The 17570-nt window shown below is 40.0% G+C and overlaps 1 protein-coding gene across 4 annotated transcripts in view; it reads right to left on the bottom strand.

Annotated features, from left to right (window-relative positions):
• Positions 1-1606: 1606 nt before the first annotated feature.
• Positions 1607-17570, bottom strand: part of sh3pxd2aa (SH3 and PX domains 2Aa) — a 309816-nt gene continuing 293852 nt past the window's right edge. For all 4 annotated transcript variants that reach the window (XM_063071466.1, XM_063071467.1, XM_063071468.1 and 1 more), the window contains 2 exons: positions 13463-13582; positions 1607-13051 (listed from right to left, as the gene is read on the bottom strand). In XM_063071466.1, the coding sequence (XP_062927536.1) occupies positions 11048-13051; positions 13463-13582 (2124 nt within the window). In that variant the 3' untranslated portion in view covers positions 1607-11047. The remainder of the gene's footprint in view (positions 13052-13462; positions 13583-17570) is intronic.

Here is a 17570-nt window from a genome sequence, read left to right as displayed (position 1 = left end):
TATCAAAGGTGTTACCTTTGGCCCCGGAGCAGGACACAAAGCACACCATTTAGGACTCAAGCTCACATTAGCAAAGGTCGGCAAATGCATCCTTAAATTTACCCATACTATACATATTTTTGCTCGTCCCATTTAAATGCCCCTTGAACTACGTGCTGAGGTCATTTTACTCATTTTTCATTGTACAGATCTGAGCTGGAAGCAATAGCTTTAGCTGGGAATGTAAAAGGACTAAAATTTCTCCAACACCACATTTACACTAACGATCTGGAAGAGGGGACCGAATGTTGTGTATCCAAGTTTGCTGATGATGGTAAATGCTAAAAAATTGCAGCATGCTGCTGTGCAGAGGGACTTGGGAGTGCTTGTGCATGAATCACAAAAGGTAGGTTTGCAGGTGCAGCAGGCTATCAAGAAGGCGAATGGAATGTAGACCTTCATTGCTATGGGAATTGAACTTAAGAGCAGGGAGGTTATGCTGCAACTGTATATGGTACTGGTGAAGCTGCACCTGGAGTATTGCGTGCAGATCTGGTGTCCTTACTTGAGGAAGGATACCCTGGCTTTGGAGGTGGTACAGAGGAGGTTCATCAGGTTGATTCCAGAGATGAGGGGGTTAGACTATGAGGAGGGATTGTGTTGCCTGGGACTGTACTTGGTGGAATCCAGAAGAATGAGAGGAAATCTTAAAGAAACTTATAAAATTATAAAAAGGATAACATAGAGGCAGGATAGTTGTTTCCACTGGTAGGTAGACTAGATCTAGGGGATATAGCCTCAGGATTCCGGGGAGTAAATTTAAGATGGCGATGAGGAGGAACTGCTTTTCCCAGAGTGGTGAATCTGTGGAATTCTCCACCCAATGAAGCAGTGGAGGCTACCTCAGTAAATATATTTAAGACAAGGTTGGAAGGGGAATTAAAAGTTATGGGGAAAAGGCAGGTAGGTGGAGATGAGTCCGTGGCCAGATCAGCCATGATCTTATTGAATGGGTGAGCAGGCTCAACGGGCCAGATGACCTACTCCTGCTCCTATTTCTTATGTATTCTGAGTCCACATAGTTTCCCCACAATTTTCAGGCCCTGAACAACTTTACCCTACGCATCTACCTCATAGAAGAATATGTACAGGTAACTTCCACCTTCCCCAATGTATTGCGCTATTTGAAAATCAGCCGCCAACTAATCAATTATGAAAAGATTCTTGGAGCTGCAGATACTGTCATTGTGGTTGTTTGGGCTCTCTGTTCTTGACAAGCTCTCATGTAATAAGGCAAAACATATCACCTCCACAGCCAGCTCTTTCATGTTGTATTTAATTATTTTATTTAGTTTTCTGAGCTTTGAAAATTATTCAATTGACTTCAAATAGTTTTTAAACTGAGTTAATAATATTGTTCCAACGTCATTCTTTTCAAACTTTCCTAATTTTCTCCTGAATTCATTCTTATCTTATTTATTTTAATACAAGGCAATGCCCCTTTCCCCACTACACAATATTCCCACACTTACCAAATTACTGACCTTTGTACTCTGTAGAAGGTCCTCTCAGGTGACTGCTACAACAATCTCATAAAGATGCTGCTACAAAGGTTTACACCATGTGTTCCACCTTTATTGTCATTTTGGTTCTTCTGAGTTACATTTACATCATGGACACTTTAAAAAATATACAAAAAGCTTCATAAAACAAATCTGTTATTTTAGAAAAAGAATCAATGCGGAATATTTGAAGCAATGTACCTGAAAGACAAGAATTTCAGTTACAAATGAATGGCCTAAATATTGCCATTAAATAATATGATGGTTTATGATAGATCAATCTTTGAAATAGGTACTGCACTACAAGTGGAATGAAGGTCACACAAGATATTACCACTTGTTTATTTTATAAGAATACGAATTTCTTTAAGGGCACTGAAAGTATACTGTATGTTATTGTGGTTTTTTTCAGATATTCATACCACAGACAAAATGTCAATGACTGCAAACCCTGCATCACACCCTGTATGTCAACATCATTGCAAGAAACATTTTTGCATTTTATATATGATGTAAATTTATATTTCTCACTGATTAATTTCAAAAGCAAAATGTTAAATGTTAACAACAAGTAGCTCTTGGCCCTTAAAGAAGTAACTGTTTCCTTCTATCTAAACCAGCCTGTTTTTATTGTGCTAAGGAATAACTGCACAACCATATGGACTATATCCATTTCCCTTTCTGTATGGTTAGCGCATGTTCAGTAGCACTGGACCAGAAAGTGGAACATCAGTCAGGCAAGGATCATACTCCTAATCGTTATTGATCACACACCAGCAGTTTATGTATGATCATTTGGTTTGACTGTGATTTATGTTTACTATCCAATATGTTCAACATATGGAATCAGTTACAAATATAAAAAGAATAATGAGATAACTGAAATATTTTATGTCAAGGAAGTATATCCATATATAAAGCACCAACATTAGAAAATGAATTAAAAGCACAGAAACTCACAGGCATATAGCACAGGAGGTCATTCAGCCAATGTGCCAATGCCAGCTCCTTGATAAAGCAATCTGATTAGCCCCATTTCCTCACTCTGACAAAACTCTGAAATTATGAGAAAATAAAAATGGTTAATTTTTCAATTCTATTTTAGAATACAATCAATGCCATGCAAATATCTTCTGAGTCAAAAAGTATGTTTCAAGCCCACCCCAGGACACCTATAAATTATCTAAACCAGGACTCTAATCCTGTATAAAGTCTGTGCTGCACTGTTAGTGAGATAATTTTGGTTAATATCGTTCAGATAATGCAGTGGTTAAAATGTAGAAAATCCACTTTGTCCTGGCTAATTTCCTATTTTAGCCACAACCGATTTAACATCAAATTAACTATTGAATATTTATCTTTCTCCTATTTCTATGGTGTCAACACGTGCAAAATGATTGTTGTGCTTCCCTATATAATAAAAAGTGTTTTATCTATAAAGGCAATTTTTGGCTGTAAAGCACCTAGCATCATTGTGAAATACAATGAAGTAGTATGTAAATACAAATAATTGTTTTATTTAATTAAAAATGAAAGGTCCCTGACTTGTTATATTATTGATTTCAGAATTCACAGTATTTTTTCTGCTTTAGATTTCAATATTTAGTCAGGGTCGCTCATTAAACAGAGCAAAGGAAACCTAATATATATGATAACAATGAAGACAAATTCAAAATTTTGCATGTTGGACCATTTATTGCAATTAAAAATAATAATTTGTCTTTTACAGTAGTGCAGCATTATTAACTAAGGACAGGAGATGTGAAGGAAAACAGCAGCTGTGACTGTACGATACAAATCCAAAGATTTACTGTAGATGTAGCTTCATCACAGGCAGAAAATAAACACATAGGCAGACCAAACAATTAGGTGGGCAAGTGGTATGTTGTTTTATTATAAAGGAAAATTGAATATAAAAGTAGGAAACACCTGCTGATACATGGCTTTAGAGAGAACACACTTGGACTGTGTGCTATTCCAAGTCACTATATTTGTAAGAGATAACTCTTCCATGGAGTCAGTGCAGTGTAGATTCACAATTGACTCCTGGAATAAGGGAGTTGTCCTTTGGGGAGAGATTGAGGAACACTGAAAAAGAATGAGAAACTGTTTCATTGTGACCTGCAAGATTCCAAGGAAAATTGATAGGGTGGATGTTGAGAGCCATTTCCTCAGGCTAGAGTATAAAGAATCAGGGAATATTTTCTGAGAATAAGCATTCAGCAATACAAAGTTAAAAATTCCTTCTGCAGGGGCTCATGTCTTGTTAAAACTCTTGACTTCAGTTGGTTGAGAATATTCTGTCATTAGTATACTCATGATTGAAATTAATTAGTTGGAGCACTGGATCAGGTACAAGGTGAGCTATGAATTTGCCAAATGGTTGAGCAGTTGAGGGCTCACAAGGCCTTCCCTTGCTCACATTATTCATGTTTTCACCATCACCATCATGGATCAAAGGTGAAGTATTGGAAATTAAGTACAAGATTGGTAGCAAATTGAATTGAAAATTGTTGTAATTCTTTCATTTTCAGCTCTTTCAATCTGAATATTTTGGTTCATGGGAAGGTACATTTTTCAACCCAGAGTTGTTATAGCACTTAATAGCTGAGTAAATTTGTCACCATCAGTCACAGTCATCTATATAATACAGTTTAAGGCAGAATGATTTTCATTCTTAGCAAAGAATATGACTACAAATGAATGTGGTTAGTGTAAAGTCAAACCTTGTACAAGAAATACAATAATATTTGTTTCAGGAATGCTTCAGATTAAATTCAAATATGTCACAAACAGCCCCAATTGAAATGAATCAGTTATTGTGTTTTGCTTCGATGAGACAATGCTGCATTGCTGGATGGTCAATACTGACAAGCTGCTGTATTGTCTGAGAAGCTACACTGGGAGAGCACTGCACTGTTATAGGGGTAGTACTGAAGGAATGTTGGAAGGTGCAATATTAAGGGAATGATGGAGTATTGGTATTGAAGGAATGGTTCAATGTAAGAGAGGTGGTACCAAAGAAACCCAGTACTATCAGTGGGATACCACTAAAGGAGTACTGCATTTTTTTTTAAATGCTGCACTGAGAAAATATTCTTGTATCAGCACTGAGGGAGATCTACACATTCAGAAACAGAGTAATGAAGCAGCACTGCACAATGGAAGGAAGAACATAAAAGTAATGAAATGCAGTTAACACGCTTTTAGACATTCCTATAACCAAAGCCACATCTGATTTCTCAGGTGGACTTGAAAGGTCCCATGCATTTAACAGCGCTGAATTTCATTAATACCAGACTAACATTTAGGTTTGAACTAACACCATAAAATACAAAAGCACATGTGATAAAAACACCTATCTATCTCCTTGTTGATTTGGGAGTTTGCTGTTTATCAACTTCCTGAATTGCAACCATGATTACACTTCAGAAGTACATAATTGGCAGTGAAGCTGTCTAGGGTATCATGAGGTGATGAGAAGGCACTAATTCATTGTTTCTTTGATTCCTCTTGAGCAATAGTTAAACACAAACATAGCCTCCAAAACACACATTGCCATCAGAATAATTCAAATAGCGCCAATAATGTTTTACTTACTGAACAGGCAGCAAGAGCACAGCAACACACTCACAAAATACTGGAGGTCAGGCAGCATCTATGGAAATGAATAAACAGTCGTGTTTCGGGCTGCAAAGGAAGTGGGGGGGGGAGATACTACAATAAAAACGGTGGGAGGAAGGGAAGGAGGACCAGCTAGAAGGTGATAGGTGAAGTTAGGTAGGTGGGTAAGATAAAGGGCTGGAGAGGAAGGAAACTGGCAGGAGAGGAGAGTGGACCATGAGAGAACGAAAGGAGGGGCATCAGGGGAAAGTGATAGGCAGGTGAGCAGAAGAGGTAAGAAGCTAGGGTGGGGTGGGGAATAGGACAAGAGATAAGAGGCCGTAGTAAAGAATAGAAGGTTGAAGGGGGAAGGAACAAAAAAATTACTGAAAGGAAAAATCGATGTTCATGCCATCAGGTTAGAGGGTACGCAGAGAATATAAGGAGTTGCTCTTCCACTGTGAGAGTGGCCTGATCGAGACAAAAGATCAACATAGACCAACATGTCAGAATGGGAATGGGGTTAGGAATTAAAATGGTTGGCCACTGGGAAATACTGCTTTTGGAGTAGTGGTGCTTGACAAAATGGTCCTCCAATTTACGTTGGGTCTCACCAATGTAGAGAAGGCCACATCAGGAGTTCCAGATACAATAGACAACCCCAACAGACCAGCAGGCAAAGTATTGCCTCAGCTGGAAGGACTATTTGGGGCCCTGAATGGAGGTAAGGGTGGGGGTGAATGGGTAGGTGTAGCATTTCTGTTCTTTGCAGGGATATGTAACAGGAAGGAGATTAGTAGGGAGAGATGAATGGACAAGGGAATCTCTAAGGGAGTGGCATAATTTACATATTACTATTTAACTATTTATGGCTTTATTACTATCTAATTATTTATGGTGCAACTGTAACAAAAACCAATTTCCCCCCGGGATCAATAAAGTATGACTATGACTGAGTGGAGAAGGATCTGTTAGATGCAGAGGCTCACAGGATGAGCAAGGATGTCTGAGAAATGAGGGAGATATGGGTAAGGGCAACATGAAATGTGGAGGAAGGGAAACCAGGTTCTTTGAAGGGGGAGAATATCTCTGATGTCCTTAAAAGAAAAGCCTCATCCTTGGAACAGTAAGAGCACAGCAGTGGCTTTATCTTATTTTAGTCATAACACTAAATTGTACTGACATTGTGCAGCCGTTTATTTTGGCCTCTACTGCTACAACAATAATGATCACTTTTGTGTTTAGAGCAGGCTCCATATGCAGGTGAGATGATAATACTGCTGGCTGAAATCTTTATTCTACTCCATGGATTATCTTTTTTACATATGCTTCCAGTGATGAGGTGAAACAGCCCAGCTCAGTTAAACACACCCATTAAAACAATTTTATTCAGCTTTACCATGCTCTTCCTATAAAGCTCATCCCTACTTAGATCCATAAGTCACAAATGAAAGCACCAGTTCTGAGCTGAAATAATATCCACTTTCCTGCAATATCCTTCACTCTCCAGAAAAATCAAATCAGGGAACTGGAGATAGTCAAATCATTCCTGACCCCTAATTTCCAAAATCTTGCACTATTTTACAATAGCAGTAGTTTACAAAAAAACTACAATTTACATTTTGATGGTGTGCAGATTAATGGAACATAGCCTACATACACAGTGAGGCATTAGCTCAACTCAAAAGAATTATATCACAGTTTGTCGATATACAGGATCACATCAAAATTTGAATCCCAAAAACTGTTTTCCCTGAATACTATTCTGTTTCCAATTGTTCATACAAATGCTCTCCTGGCCCATTACAATTGCTTGCACTGGGGATAATACCTTTCATTATGTACTATAAGTTAAAATGAGATCATCTATCTCTTCCTCTCTCTGCAGATGCTGGCTGACTTACTGAATATTTTGTCCATTTTCTGATATTACTTCAAATTTTCAGCATCTATTTTTCAGTGTTTTTGTTTTACCAGGTAAGATTTCAGACCCTGTAACTCCCTACGGCAGTCATACTATCATTTTCAACTCATCTTCTGCCTTCTCCTACATTTGTTTGTTTGCGCATGTACAAAACCTGCTCTAAGCCTCCCAGATGCAGGTATCTCGAATAATTTCCAATAAATGTCTGCAGAGGCAACAATTGGCCAGCATCATTTTCTTTTTTTTTTTACACTCAATAATTTACACAAATTCTATATTGCACTTTTCCTCATTTTGTTTCTTTTTGGCAAAAAAATTATAAAGGTAAAAACAGTAAGTAAGTAATCCTTCTTGGATACAATAATATGAAATTGAAATTGACAATGAATCTTGCTTAAAACTAGCCGAGTTCTACACATATGTATAAGCTACGTATGTTTTACTACAATGGAAAAGTTATGACAATTATATTAAATTTCCTTCTGAACTTAGACAGTGGTGAAACTTCAAGATTGGAAGAACCCAGAAAGTTCGAACATAATAAATGGACAAATTTGATTTTATTGCTTCCATGCATTCAGAATCCAAATCCGAAATCTTGTGACATCTAAAAACAAACTGATTACAAAATGCTGGGGAGGACCAGTTTTAATTTATAGCCTGGGATCAGTGTCACAAGAAAAGCAGATTCTTCCAACCCTGAGGCAACTTTCAAAATAAAACTGTAAAAGTCTTTATGCTTGTACTTAACCAGACTTTTGTTCTGAAGAAATGAAACCTTCAGTGAGATCAGTGAGCTGGAAGTATCTGGCCATTAAGGTAATACTGTTCAGACACATTTCTAATATGTTTGCAATTCACCTAACACAGCTCTGTAAACTTTAATTGCGCCAGTACTAGTATATTATAAACATAAAATATCAACAGTGATTTCAAGGTGCATACTACATTATTAGAAATGTTTTATTCCTGATAGGCAGCCAATAATTGAAAGTGGAGACCTGTGATATTTAAAAGTTTCTGTGATATATGAATATTCTACTCTGAAAGGGATCCTTTTCTGTTCCACGGAATGGGTTGTGTATCATCTTGTTGATACACCCATTTGTGCACCATTATTATATTTTTACATCACTGGTAGCAAAGCAAGCATTACTGTACTGGTGGCAGCAAGCTTTACAGAGCACTGTCCTGCAGACGAGGAAGCATATACCCCTCCAGCCCATTATATTTTCCAAAAGACTTGGCCTGATTTCTTGCCCACATACAGTTCAAAGACAGAGTTGAAAGAGCTACAATTGAAATGATGGTCCATTGTAACTGGTACCCTTTGTTTCAACTCAAAGGTCACATAAATTCAGTTTTCAACACATTAAGATGCAGATTGTGCATCATACCATTGATTGAGGCAGTGGGATCAAATGAATCCCTTGATAAGTATAAAAAGTCTGAGAGAACATGAAACAGAAATCAGGAGGGCAAAAAGAGGGCATGAGGTGGATCTGGCAAGCATGGTCAAGGAATATTCCAAGAGATTCCACAGGTACATCAAGAGTAAAAGGATGGCTCAAGAGTGATTAAGACTCTTTAAAGATCAGCATGGCCATCATCTGTGTGTGGAGCCACAGGAAGTGGGAGAGCTTTTAATTATATTTATCACCATCTTTTACTGAGGAGATTATTGAAGCTGAGGAACTCAGTTGCAGACGTAGAAGACATTGCTGAAGCTGCCTCTGAGGTATATTGTTGACAGCTTTAATAAGCTGTTACAGCAAAGACATTAAGTTGGAAAGAGTGCAAAGAAGCTTTACAAGAATGTTGCTTAGACTCGAGGAGTTATAGAGAGAGATTGGACCAGCTAGGACGTTATTCCTTGAGTGTAGGACACTGAGGACTGATGTTGCAGGGGTGTATAAAATCAAGAAGGGCATAAATAGAGATGAATGCATACAGTTATTTACCCAGCGAAAGGAAATCAAAAACTAGAGGCTAGAGGTTTAAGGTTAGAGGGGAGAGATTTAAAAGGAACCTGAGGGATAACTTCTTCACACGGAAACAAGCTGCCAGAAGAAGAGATTGAGACAAGTACAATTACTGTACAATATTTAAAAGACACTTTGACCAGTATATACATAGAGAAAGCTTAGAAGGATATGGGCCTAAAAGCAGGCAAATGGGACTAACTTAAATGTGGATCTTGGTCAGCATAGACAGGTAAGGCATATTACTCTATGATTCTATGATCTGAAGCTTTTAGACCATGGTCGTTCATGAATAAATGTGAGGTGACGTGTTATTATCCAAAAAAGGTCTGCAATTGTATTCTATTTTAATAACATGAGAAAACCTGTGATATGGTGTTTAGCACAATGTGATATACATCACATCACACAGTTTCCCTCCAGTCATTCATGAATCAGACCAGATACTTACATCGAGACTAACAGTATGACATAAAATACAAAAGACTTAGGGTCCATGGAGAAATTATGTAAAACATCTAGCATAAAACATTACAATTTTATAAATAAATACATAAACTGTGGATTAAGTCCCACTTCTCCTGTTTTTATGGTTTTCTGTGTTCTACTTTGTACCCATTGCTGCTTCTGCAACATGTTCAAAAACAATATTAAATAAATATTTTTGATGCAGATTTAGTTAAAAATAAAGTTTTTAGGAAGAATATAATGGGCAGATTGAACTTGCAATGCCTGGGACTCTGTTGAAAGTTTCCAGTTAATAGTAGGAATATATGTAATCCATAATCTGCATTTTGGATCACTACAAATGTAATTTTACTGCTGGTAGTCTAGAGACCTTTCTTGTTACATAGATAATGAAAAGTTCTAAGATTCTAACTGGAATCAGTAAAGAGACCAGGGAAGTTTAGTGACTAAAAAAAACTTAAAACAGTTTTCAATGTTTACTCATTGCATATCTCCAGACAAAAAAAATTATTTATCTGATCTGATATTATGAACAATAGTGTCAGAAAGCTTGGTGACCACCGAACAAGTCTTGATTTTGATGACTTTTCCCCCACGTATACAAATCCCAATTGCCTGCATTCAGACCATATTCTTCTATGCCTTACCGTTAAGTGTCTGTCTAAATGCTTCTTAAATGTAATGATTGTATCTGATTCCACCACCTCCTCTGACAGTGTGTTCCACATATCAACGTCAGATCCCCATTTAAACTTTTCACCTAAAACCAAAATGCCCTCTTGTTTTTTTGTTATGTCTACAATGAGAAAAAGAATCTATCTAATTCTATATATATTTTTGTAGATCTACATGCATCAGATACCCTCAACCTCCTTTGCTTCAGGAAAAGCCAAGCCCAGCCTCTCTGATCTCACTGTAACTCAAGTCTTCCAATCCAAAGGGATAATGATTTTGATTAGCATCCACTTCCTCCAGACTGTGGTGGGGCTGGAGAGTGCTAAATGCCACCTCGTCATATCTAGAAAAGGAAAACCTTAACAGAGTATTTGTTTAATATTTGGAAGGAGTGCTTATTTATGAATTTGTGGCATGCTAAAGGCACCAGTGAAAAAAATAATCTGGAATAAATCCTGACTATTCTGTTATAAGTAAATAATAAAACAAAGGACAGCAATCATAATTAACTTAAAATTCTTACTCATCTCAAAGGTCCGGCTTTTGAGTAGATCTGTTGCACGTAGGAAATGCAACATGCCTTTTCCAGCTGTAAACAATCAAATCCACTTTGAAACTTCAGCACTATGAAGCCACCATGTGCAAACACACTGCATGATTCCAGTTGTCTGCAGGTAGCTTTCCACAAACTTAATAGTTACGTTACAGTCTTACTGGTATACACTAGCTCAGCAATCCAGCAGTTGAAATATAGCAATATTTATTCCATGGCAGGTGTGTAGGACTGCCTGATAGTTCCATTAGACAACGCACATTGCATCTATAAATTAGAAATATTATATATAAAACAAATATTAGTACTTCTTTTCTAAATAATTTGAAGGCACCCATCCTTTTTGACAACGTCCACTGTCTATTATTTGACAGTACCACCAGCCATTGGGATTGCGTTCCAACACCTCCACACAACTACCTTCTTGGAAACCCATGGTTTCTTCATCTCCCTGATAGTCAGCAATTGCAACATACAACTCTCTCCAGTTGTTCTGCATGAACTGTGGTTTTTCCTGGATGCACACTGGCTTTGGTCTCACAGTAGATACAGGAATTCCATTTTTATGGGAAATCCTTCCTGTGGCATCTGGGTCGATAACTCCACATTTTTCTGGAGGTTTACCCTTTGTTTGGCTAGGAGATGGGGATGAGTGTGAAGTGTCAGATTCATCAATCTTCTTCCGTAACCGGACATTATTGAAGGATGAATTTCGGCGAATGCTGACTGCAGTAGACTTAACATTGTCTGTGCACACCATTGATTCATTCCTCCTGAGTGATCCAGCCAGGTTGGTGCTTTCTTTGCAAGATGGGGCAACAAACACAGATTGTGGCCTCACGGCTGCCTGTTTTAAACTGTTTCTCATTTTTACTGAACCATTCACACTTCCTCCTGGTTTAGTAAACCCTCCAGGAGGTTTTGCAGGGATTGGGGGTGTTGTTCTCTTTAGACCAAGGTTAATGTTGTTTAACTTCTGGACCTTGTCTATTTTCTCAGTATTGTTGAGTTGATTTTCATTCATTGATCTCTCACCTCTGGACATTTCCAACTCAGCACTGCTCTCTGCAGGCTTGCCACTCACATGCTCTAAGAAATAGACAGGTGCCCATCCCTCAGTGTCTCCAATTCTAATAAACCACCAACCACTATCTTGTTTTTCCAGGACCTCCACCATTATTCCTGCTGGAAAACTGATTTCATTATCCTGGACTTTCTCGTATTTATCCACTGTCTTGTATTGACACAAGGACACTGCCTCCTGCTCACAGGGCCTTGCTACGTCCAGTCCAGACTGAGCTGGTGATGCATTTGTTGAAAGATCAACTGTACTTTTAGTAAAGGAGTCTTCAGAATTTTCAGAGGATGCTAATGAGTTGGTTTCTACATCATCATTTTTTGCCCCTTTGGAGCTGTGCTTAAGTTGTCCTGTAGGCCTTAGATGACGCCTGAGGGTGCTCATATCCACATTCTGTGCTTCTGGCTTCACCAGGAAAGGCTTTGGTCTTACAGAAGGCTTTGGCTTTGTAATAGGACTGGAAATAGATCTCTGCTCTGTGCGAGAATTCATATCACATGATTCCTTTTCTTTTAGTCCAGGTTTCTGTGTAATGGTATCAACCACAGATTTGCAATAACTCTCTGTATTCTTTCCAAGATCTAGGTCTTTTTTGGTCTCAGATTTTAACTGAAGAATTTTTAGAGAATGCTTTGGTGAAATGTTTTTTGGTGAAGAGCTGGTCTCAGTTACTGACAGTGCAGAAACAACTTGACTAACGGTATCATAGACTCCATCAGATGCCAAACTATTACTATTTCCTCCTTGGTTGTGATCCTTATCACCAGAAGTACACATTGGTTGGTCATCACAAGGTAAGCTTTCTGAAGATTCACCTACTTTGAAATGAGCTTTCCTCAACGTGGAGCTTGGGCATTGTTTGATCTGTGGTTGGCTGGATTCTGCCTGGTCCTGATTTAATAAATCTTCTTTAACTAGTTCATCAGCGGCACAACTCAGATCATTCTGTGGATCATGGTCAAAGAGGGCAGAAGGAATATCATACTCTGGTTCTTCAAATTTGGGTTTTTGCTGTGTGCATTCCCTCTCACTTTCTGGACTTGCTTCTTCAGAGTTTGGTTTGCTTTTGGTGGGTGGTGCTGGGGGAGGGACTTTTGGCCGCATTAATGTGCTGCTTCTTCTGGACAGGTTTGGCTTCTTTCTCTTGTCAATGTATGAAGATGGTGCCCACCCCTCCTTTTGCCCAATCTGCACATACCACCACCCACCTAAATTCTTCTCAATGACCTAAGGATTAAATATGTAAACAATTACTATAGCTCAGTCAATACGACAACCAGATAAAGATTAAGCATTAAGATGAACACAGAACTGTTTGGCATGTACATATCTTAAGAATTTTGTGGCAAATATTTGCTTAATGTGAAGTCTTTCCAATGAAAACATTTCAAACAGAATTGCGTGCTTTAAAGAGGAATAAATATTGTAAATTCGTAAACTACGCCAGGAACAAAAGTAGAAACATTGGAAAGAAAGTTTTCCCATTACCTAGTAATACATGCATTACAGTCATTTGTTGGCACAACTAATGGAATACTGAGGGCAATTAAGTTATATTTCAGCATCTTAAACAATGGCTTAAAAGTAATGAGTGTCCCATGTCAATCTTAACCGAAGTGATTCAAATATGATATATACCTCAGCTTTCTGCCCTCCTCGGAAGCTGATCCCATCAGCAATGTGTGTCTGGAATTCGGCAATAGTGTAGTATTCTACTTCAACAGCAGGTGGCTCTGGGGGCTTGGGCAACTGAAATCCCTGGATATTTAAAAAAAGTAAGTGAACACTGGTTAAAATGCTTTCACAGCTGCTGTCATTAGATCTACGTGGAACAAAAGGAAAAGAAAATTTTAAATATTAGCTTTCAATTTATTCAGCTGCATGTATAGGTATATTTTCTCTCCTTCCCGTTCTTAACAATTAATATCTTAGATTTTCAGAATAGTCAAAAAAGTGATTAATTTTTTCTTCAATTTTTTAAATATATTTTTTTATTACAAATAAACAAAACAAAAAAAAATACAGCACATCCGCAAGAACCACGACCTTAACAAAATCAAATTAAATATTGAACAGCAAAAGGGAGAAAAATATAAAGGCAAAAGTAATTTCTTCAATTTTTTGAAAGAAACTCTACCATCTAATGGTTAGATTCTAACAAACCATTCCCTGTCTGTCTGTAACAAGGAACTGTTGATATTCTTCTGCTGAGTATCAGGTTCACTTTCTGGAAGGTCACCACCCACTCCAACGGTGCCCTGTGCAGCTCAACCCACAGTCGTCGTTATGCACAAAAGGTCAGTGTCCTTAGATCCTGCGCGGAACGACTGGTGGGGATAGTGCATTTTGACTTCTCCCTGCTTTAATCTGAGGTTCCCCCCTGCTTTAAAAAGATCACAGTACCTAAGGAAAACAAGTTAAAGTGTCTTAATGACTACTGACTACTGCCAGTGTCTCTGATATCTACCATCATGAAGTACTTTGAGAGGCTGGTCATGGTACGCGTTAACTCCACCCTTCCAGACAGCTGCAACACACTGCAATTTGGCAACCACTATGGCAAACACCACCTTCCTGACCCTACACCATCTCTACTGCATCTGGACAGTGTGTTCGTTTTATGTTGTGTTGCATCTGGACAGTAAACATATTTACATTAGACTATTGTTTATTGGCTACAGCGCTACCTTCAATACAATAATTCCAAGCAAACTGATCTCCAAATTTCTAAACCTGAGACTCAGCACCTCCCTTTGTAACTAGATCCTTGACATATTGATTAACAGACAGCAATCAGTAAGGATAAGCAGTCACACCTCAGCCAAGATTATTTTCAACACTGACAACCCACTAGGCTGTGTCCTCAGTCTACTCGATGACCGTGTGGCTAAATTCTGCTCTAACTCCATCCACAACTCTACATCGTGGTGAGCTATATCTCAAATAATAATTGGTCAAAGTACATGAAAGACATAAACAGCTTACAGACATGGTGTCATGATGAGTCAAATCAAGTCAAGTTTACTGTCATTTAACTATATATGTGTATGTAACATATAACCATATAATGTATATAGAAATGAGATGTTTGTTCGAACCAGGACGTAAAGGACAGTACTACAAATAACACATGATAACTTATGAAGGTACAGATAAAAGCTACAAATGAATCACGCATAAATATCAAACTAAAGTGCATTAATTTTAAATATTGGAAGGTATGGAACAGATTAACCAGAGACACATTGAATACAATGCGGCTGGGAATTCAGAAGCCTAATGGCCTGGGTGAAGAAACTGTTTCTTATCTGGACCGCTCTTGTTTTATGCATCGCAGACTCCTGCCTAATGGCAGAAAGTCAAACAGAATGCAGGATGGACGGATGGATGGCTGGATGGATGGGATCCTTAATAATACTAAGGGACCTGCATATTCAGCGTTCCTGATAAATGTCCGCGACGTATGGTAGGGAGCCCCCTGTGATCCTCTCAGCTTTTCTCACAATCCCTTGTACGGATTTCTGGTCCAATGCTTGACTGCATCCCTACCAGATGGAGATGCAACTTGTCAGGGATGCTCTCAATGGTGCTCCTGTAAAAAGCTGTTAAGATGGGGGTGGGAGCATTGCTTGCCTCAATCTTCTTAAGAAGTGGAGTTGCCTCTGTGCCTTCTTGTCCAGGGAGGTGATATTAAGGGACCAGGTGAGGTCGTCCATGACGTGAACTCCCAGGAACATGGTGCACTTAACTCTCTCTACGGAGAAGCCATGTATTTACCGGGGGGTGGGGGGAGGGGGGTTGTCTGCACCTTCCTGAAGTCCACAATGATTTCCTTTGTCTTCTCCACGTTCAGGCTTATATCATTCTTCTCACACCAATCTACCAGCTGCTCCACTTCCTCTCTATACTCTGTCTCAGCAGGAACCATCTCTGCTCTTCAAGACTGCTTTGAGCACACTGACTGGCACATGTTCAGGGAGGCTGCAACCAATGGCGACTCTACCAACTTAGAGGAGTACACGGCATCAGTGATTAGCTACATCAGCAACTGTTGACGTCACTGTTTCTAAGACCATCACTACACGCTCTAACCAGAAGCCATGGATGACCACGGAGGTGCGTGTGCTGCTGAGGACCCGTGACTCCGCCTTCTGAACAAGGCGACAAAGCAGCCCTAACAACAGCGAGGGCCAAACTGTCCCAGGCCATCAGAGAGGCAAAGCGTGCACACGCCCAGCGAATCCACAGCCACTTCCAGGAAAACGGCAACATGAGGCGCATGTGGAAGGGCATTCAGGACATCACCAACTACAAGACAACACCACTTGCCTGTGCTGGTGATGCCTCCCTCCCAGATGCATTGAACAACTTCTACACTCATTTTGAGGCGGAAAATGAAGTGGTGGCGAGGAAGACCACTCCTCCTCCAAATGACCAGGTGCTGTGTCTTACCGTGGTCGATGTGAGGAGAACCCTGTGCAGGGTCAACCCACGGAAGGCTGCTGGACCAGACAATATTCCTGGGCAGAGTGCTTAAAGGATGTGCAGACCAGCTAGCAGAGATTCTCACTGATATCTTCAACATCTCGCTGAGCAGCGCCGTCGTTCCTACGTGCTTTAAGGCTGCCGCCATCGTCCCCATGCTGAAGAAGTCTTCAGTGTCCTGCTTCAACGACTACCGTCCCGTTGCACTCACATCCATCATCATGAAGTGTTTCGAGAAGCTCGTCATGAGGCACATCAAGACCCTGCCGCCCCCCCTCACTGGACCCCCTGCAGTTCGTGTACCGTCCCAACCGTTTTACAGAGGACGCCATTGCCATCACCCTCCACCTGGCCCTAACCCACCTGGACAGAAAAGACACGTACGTTTGAATGCTGTTCATAGACTTCAGTTCAGCACTCAACATAATCATTCCTCAGAAACTGATTAGAAAGTTGAGCCTACTGGGCCTGAACACCTCCCTGTGCAACTGGATCCTAGACTTCCTGACTGGGAGATCTCAGTCAGTACGGATTGGAAGCAGCATCTCCAACACCATCACACCAAGCACGGGGGCCCCCCAGGGCTGTGTGCTCAGTCCACTGCTGTTCACTCTGTTGACCCACGACAGTGCTGCAACACACAGCTCAAACCACATCAAGTTCGCCAATGACACGACCGTGGTGGGTCTCATCAGCAAGAACGATGAGTCAGCATACAGAAAGGAGGTGCAGCGGCTAACGGACTGGTGCAGAGCCAACAACTTGTCTCTGAATGTGAGCAAAACAAAAGAGATAGTCGTTGACTTCAGGAGGACACGGAGCAACCACTCTCCGCTGAACATCGACCACTCCTCTGTAGAGATCATTAACAGCACCACATTTCTTGGTGTCCACCTGGCGGAGAATCTCACCTGGTCCTTCAACACCAGCTCCATAGCAAAGAAAGCCCAGCAGCATCTCTACTTTCTGCAAAGGCTGAGAAAAGTCCATCTCCCACCTCCCATCCTCACCACATTCTGCAGAGGTTGTATTGAGAGCATCCTGAGCAGCTGCATCACTGCCTGGTTCAGAAATTGCACCATCTCAGATTGCAAGACCCTGCAGTGGATAGTGAGGTCAGCTGAGAAGATCATTAGGGGCCCTCTTCCCGCCATTACAGACATTTACACCACACGCTGCATCCGTAAAGCAAACAGCATTATGAAGGACCCCACGCACCCCTCATACAAACTCTTCTCCCTCCTGCCATCTGGCAAAAGGC

This window comes from Mobula hypostoma, chromosome 19, assembly GCF_963921235.1.
Source record: "Mobula hypostoma chromosome 19, sMobHyp1.1, whole genome shotgun sequence".
NCBI classification, from domain to species: domain Eukaryota; kingdom Metazoa; phylum Chordata; class Chondrichthyes; order Myliobatiformes; family Myliobatidae; genus Mobula; species Mobula hypostoma.
Note: the sequence above shows the minus strand (reverse complement) of the source record. Positions and strands in the feature narration are given on the sequence as shown.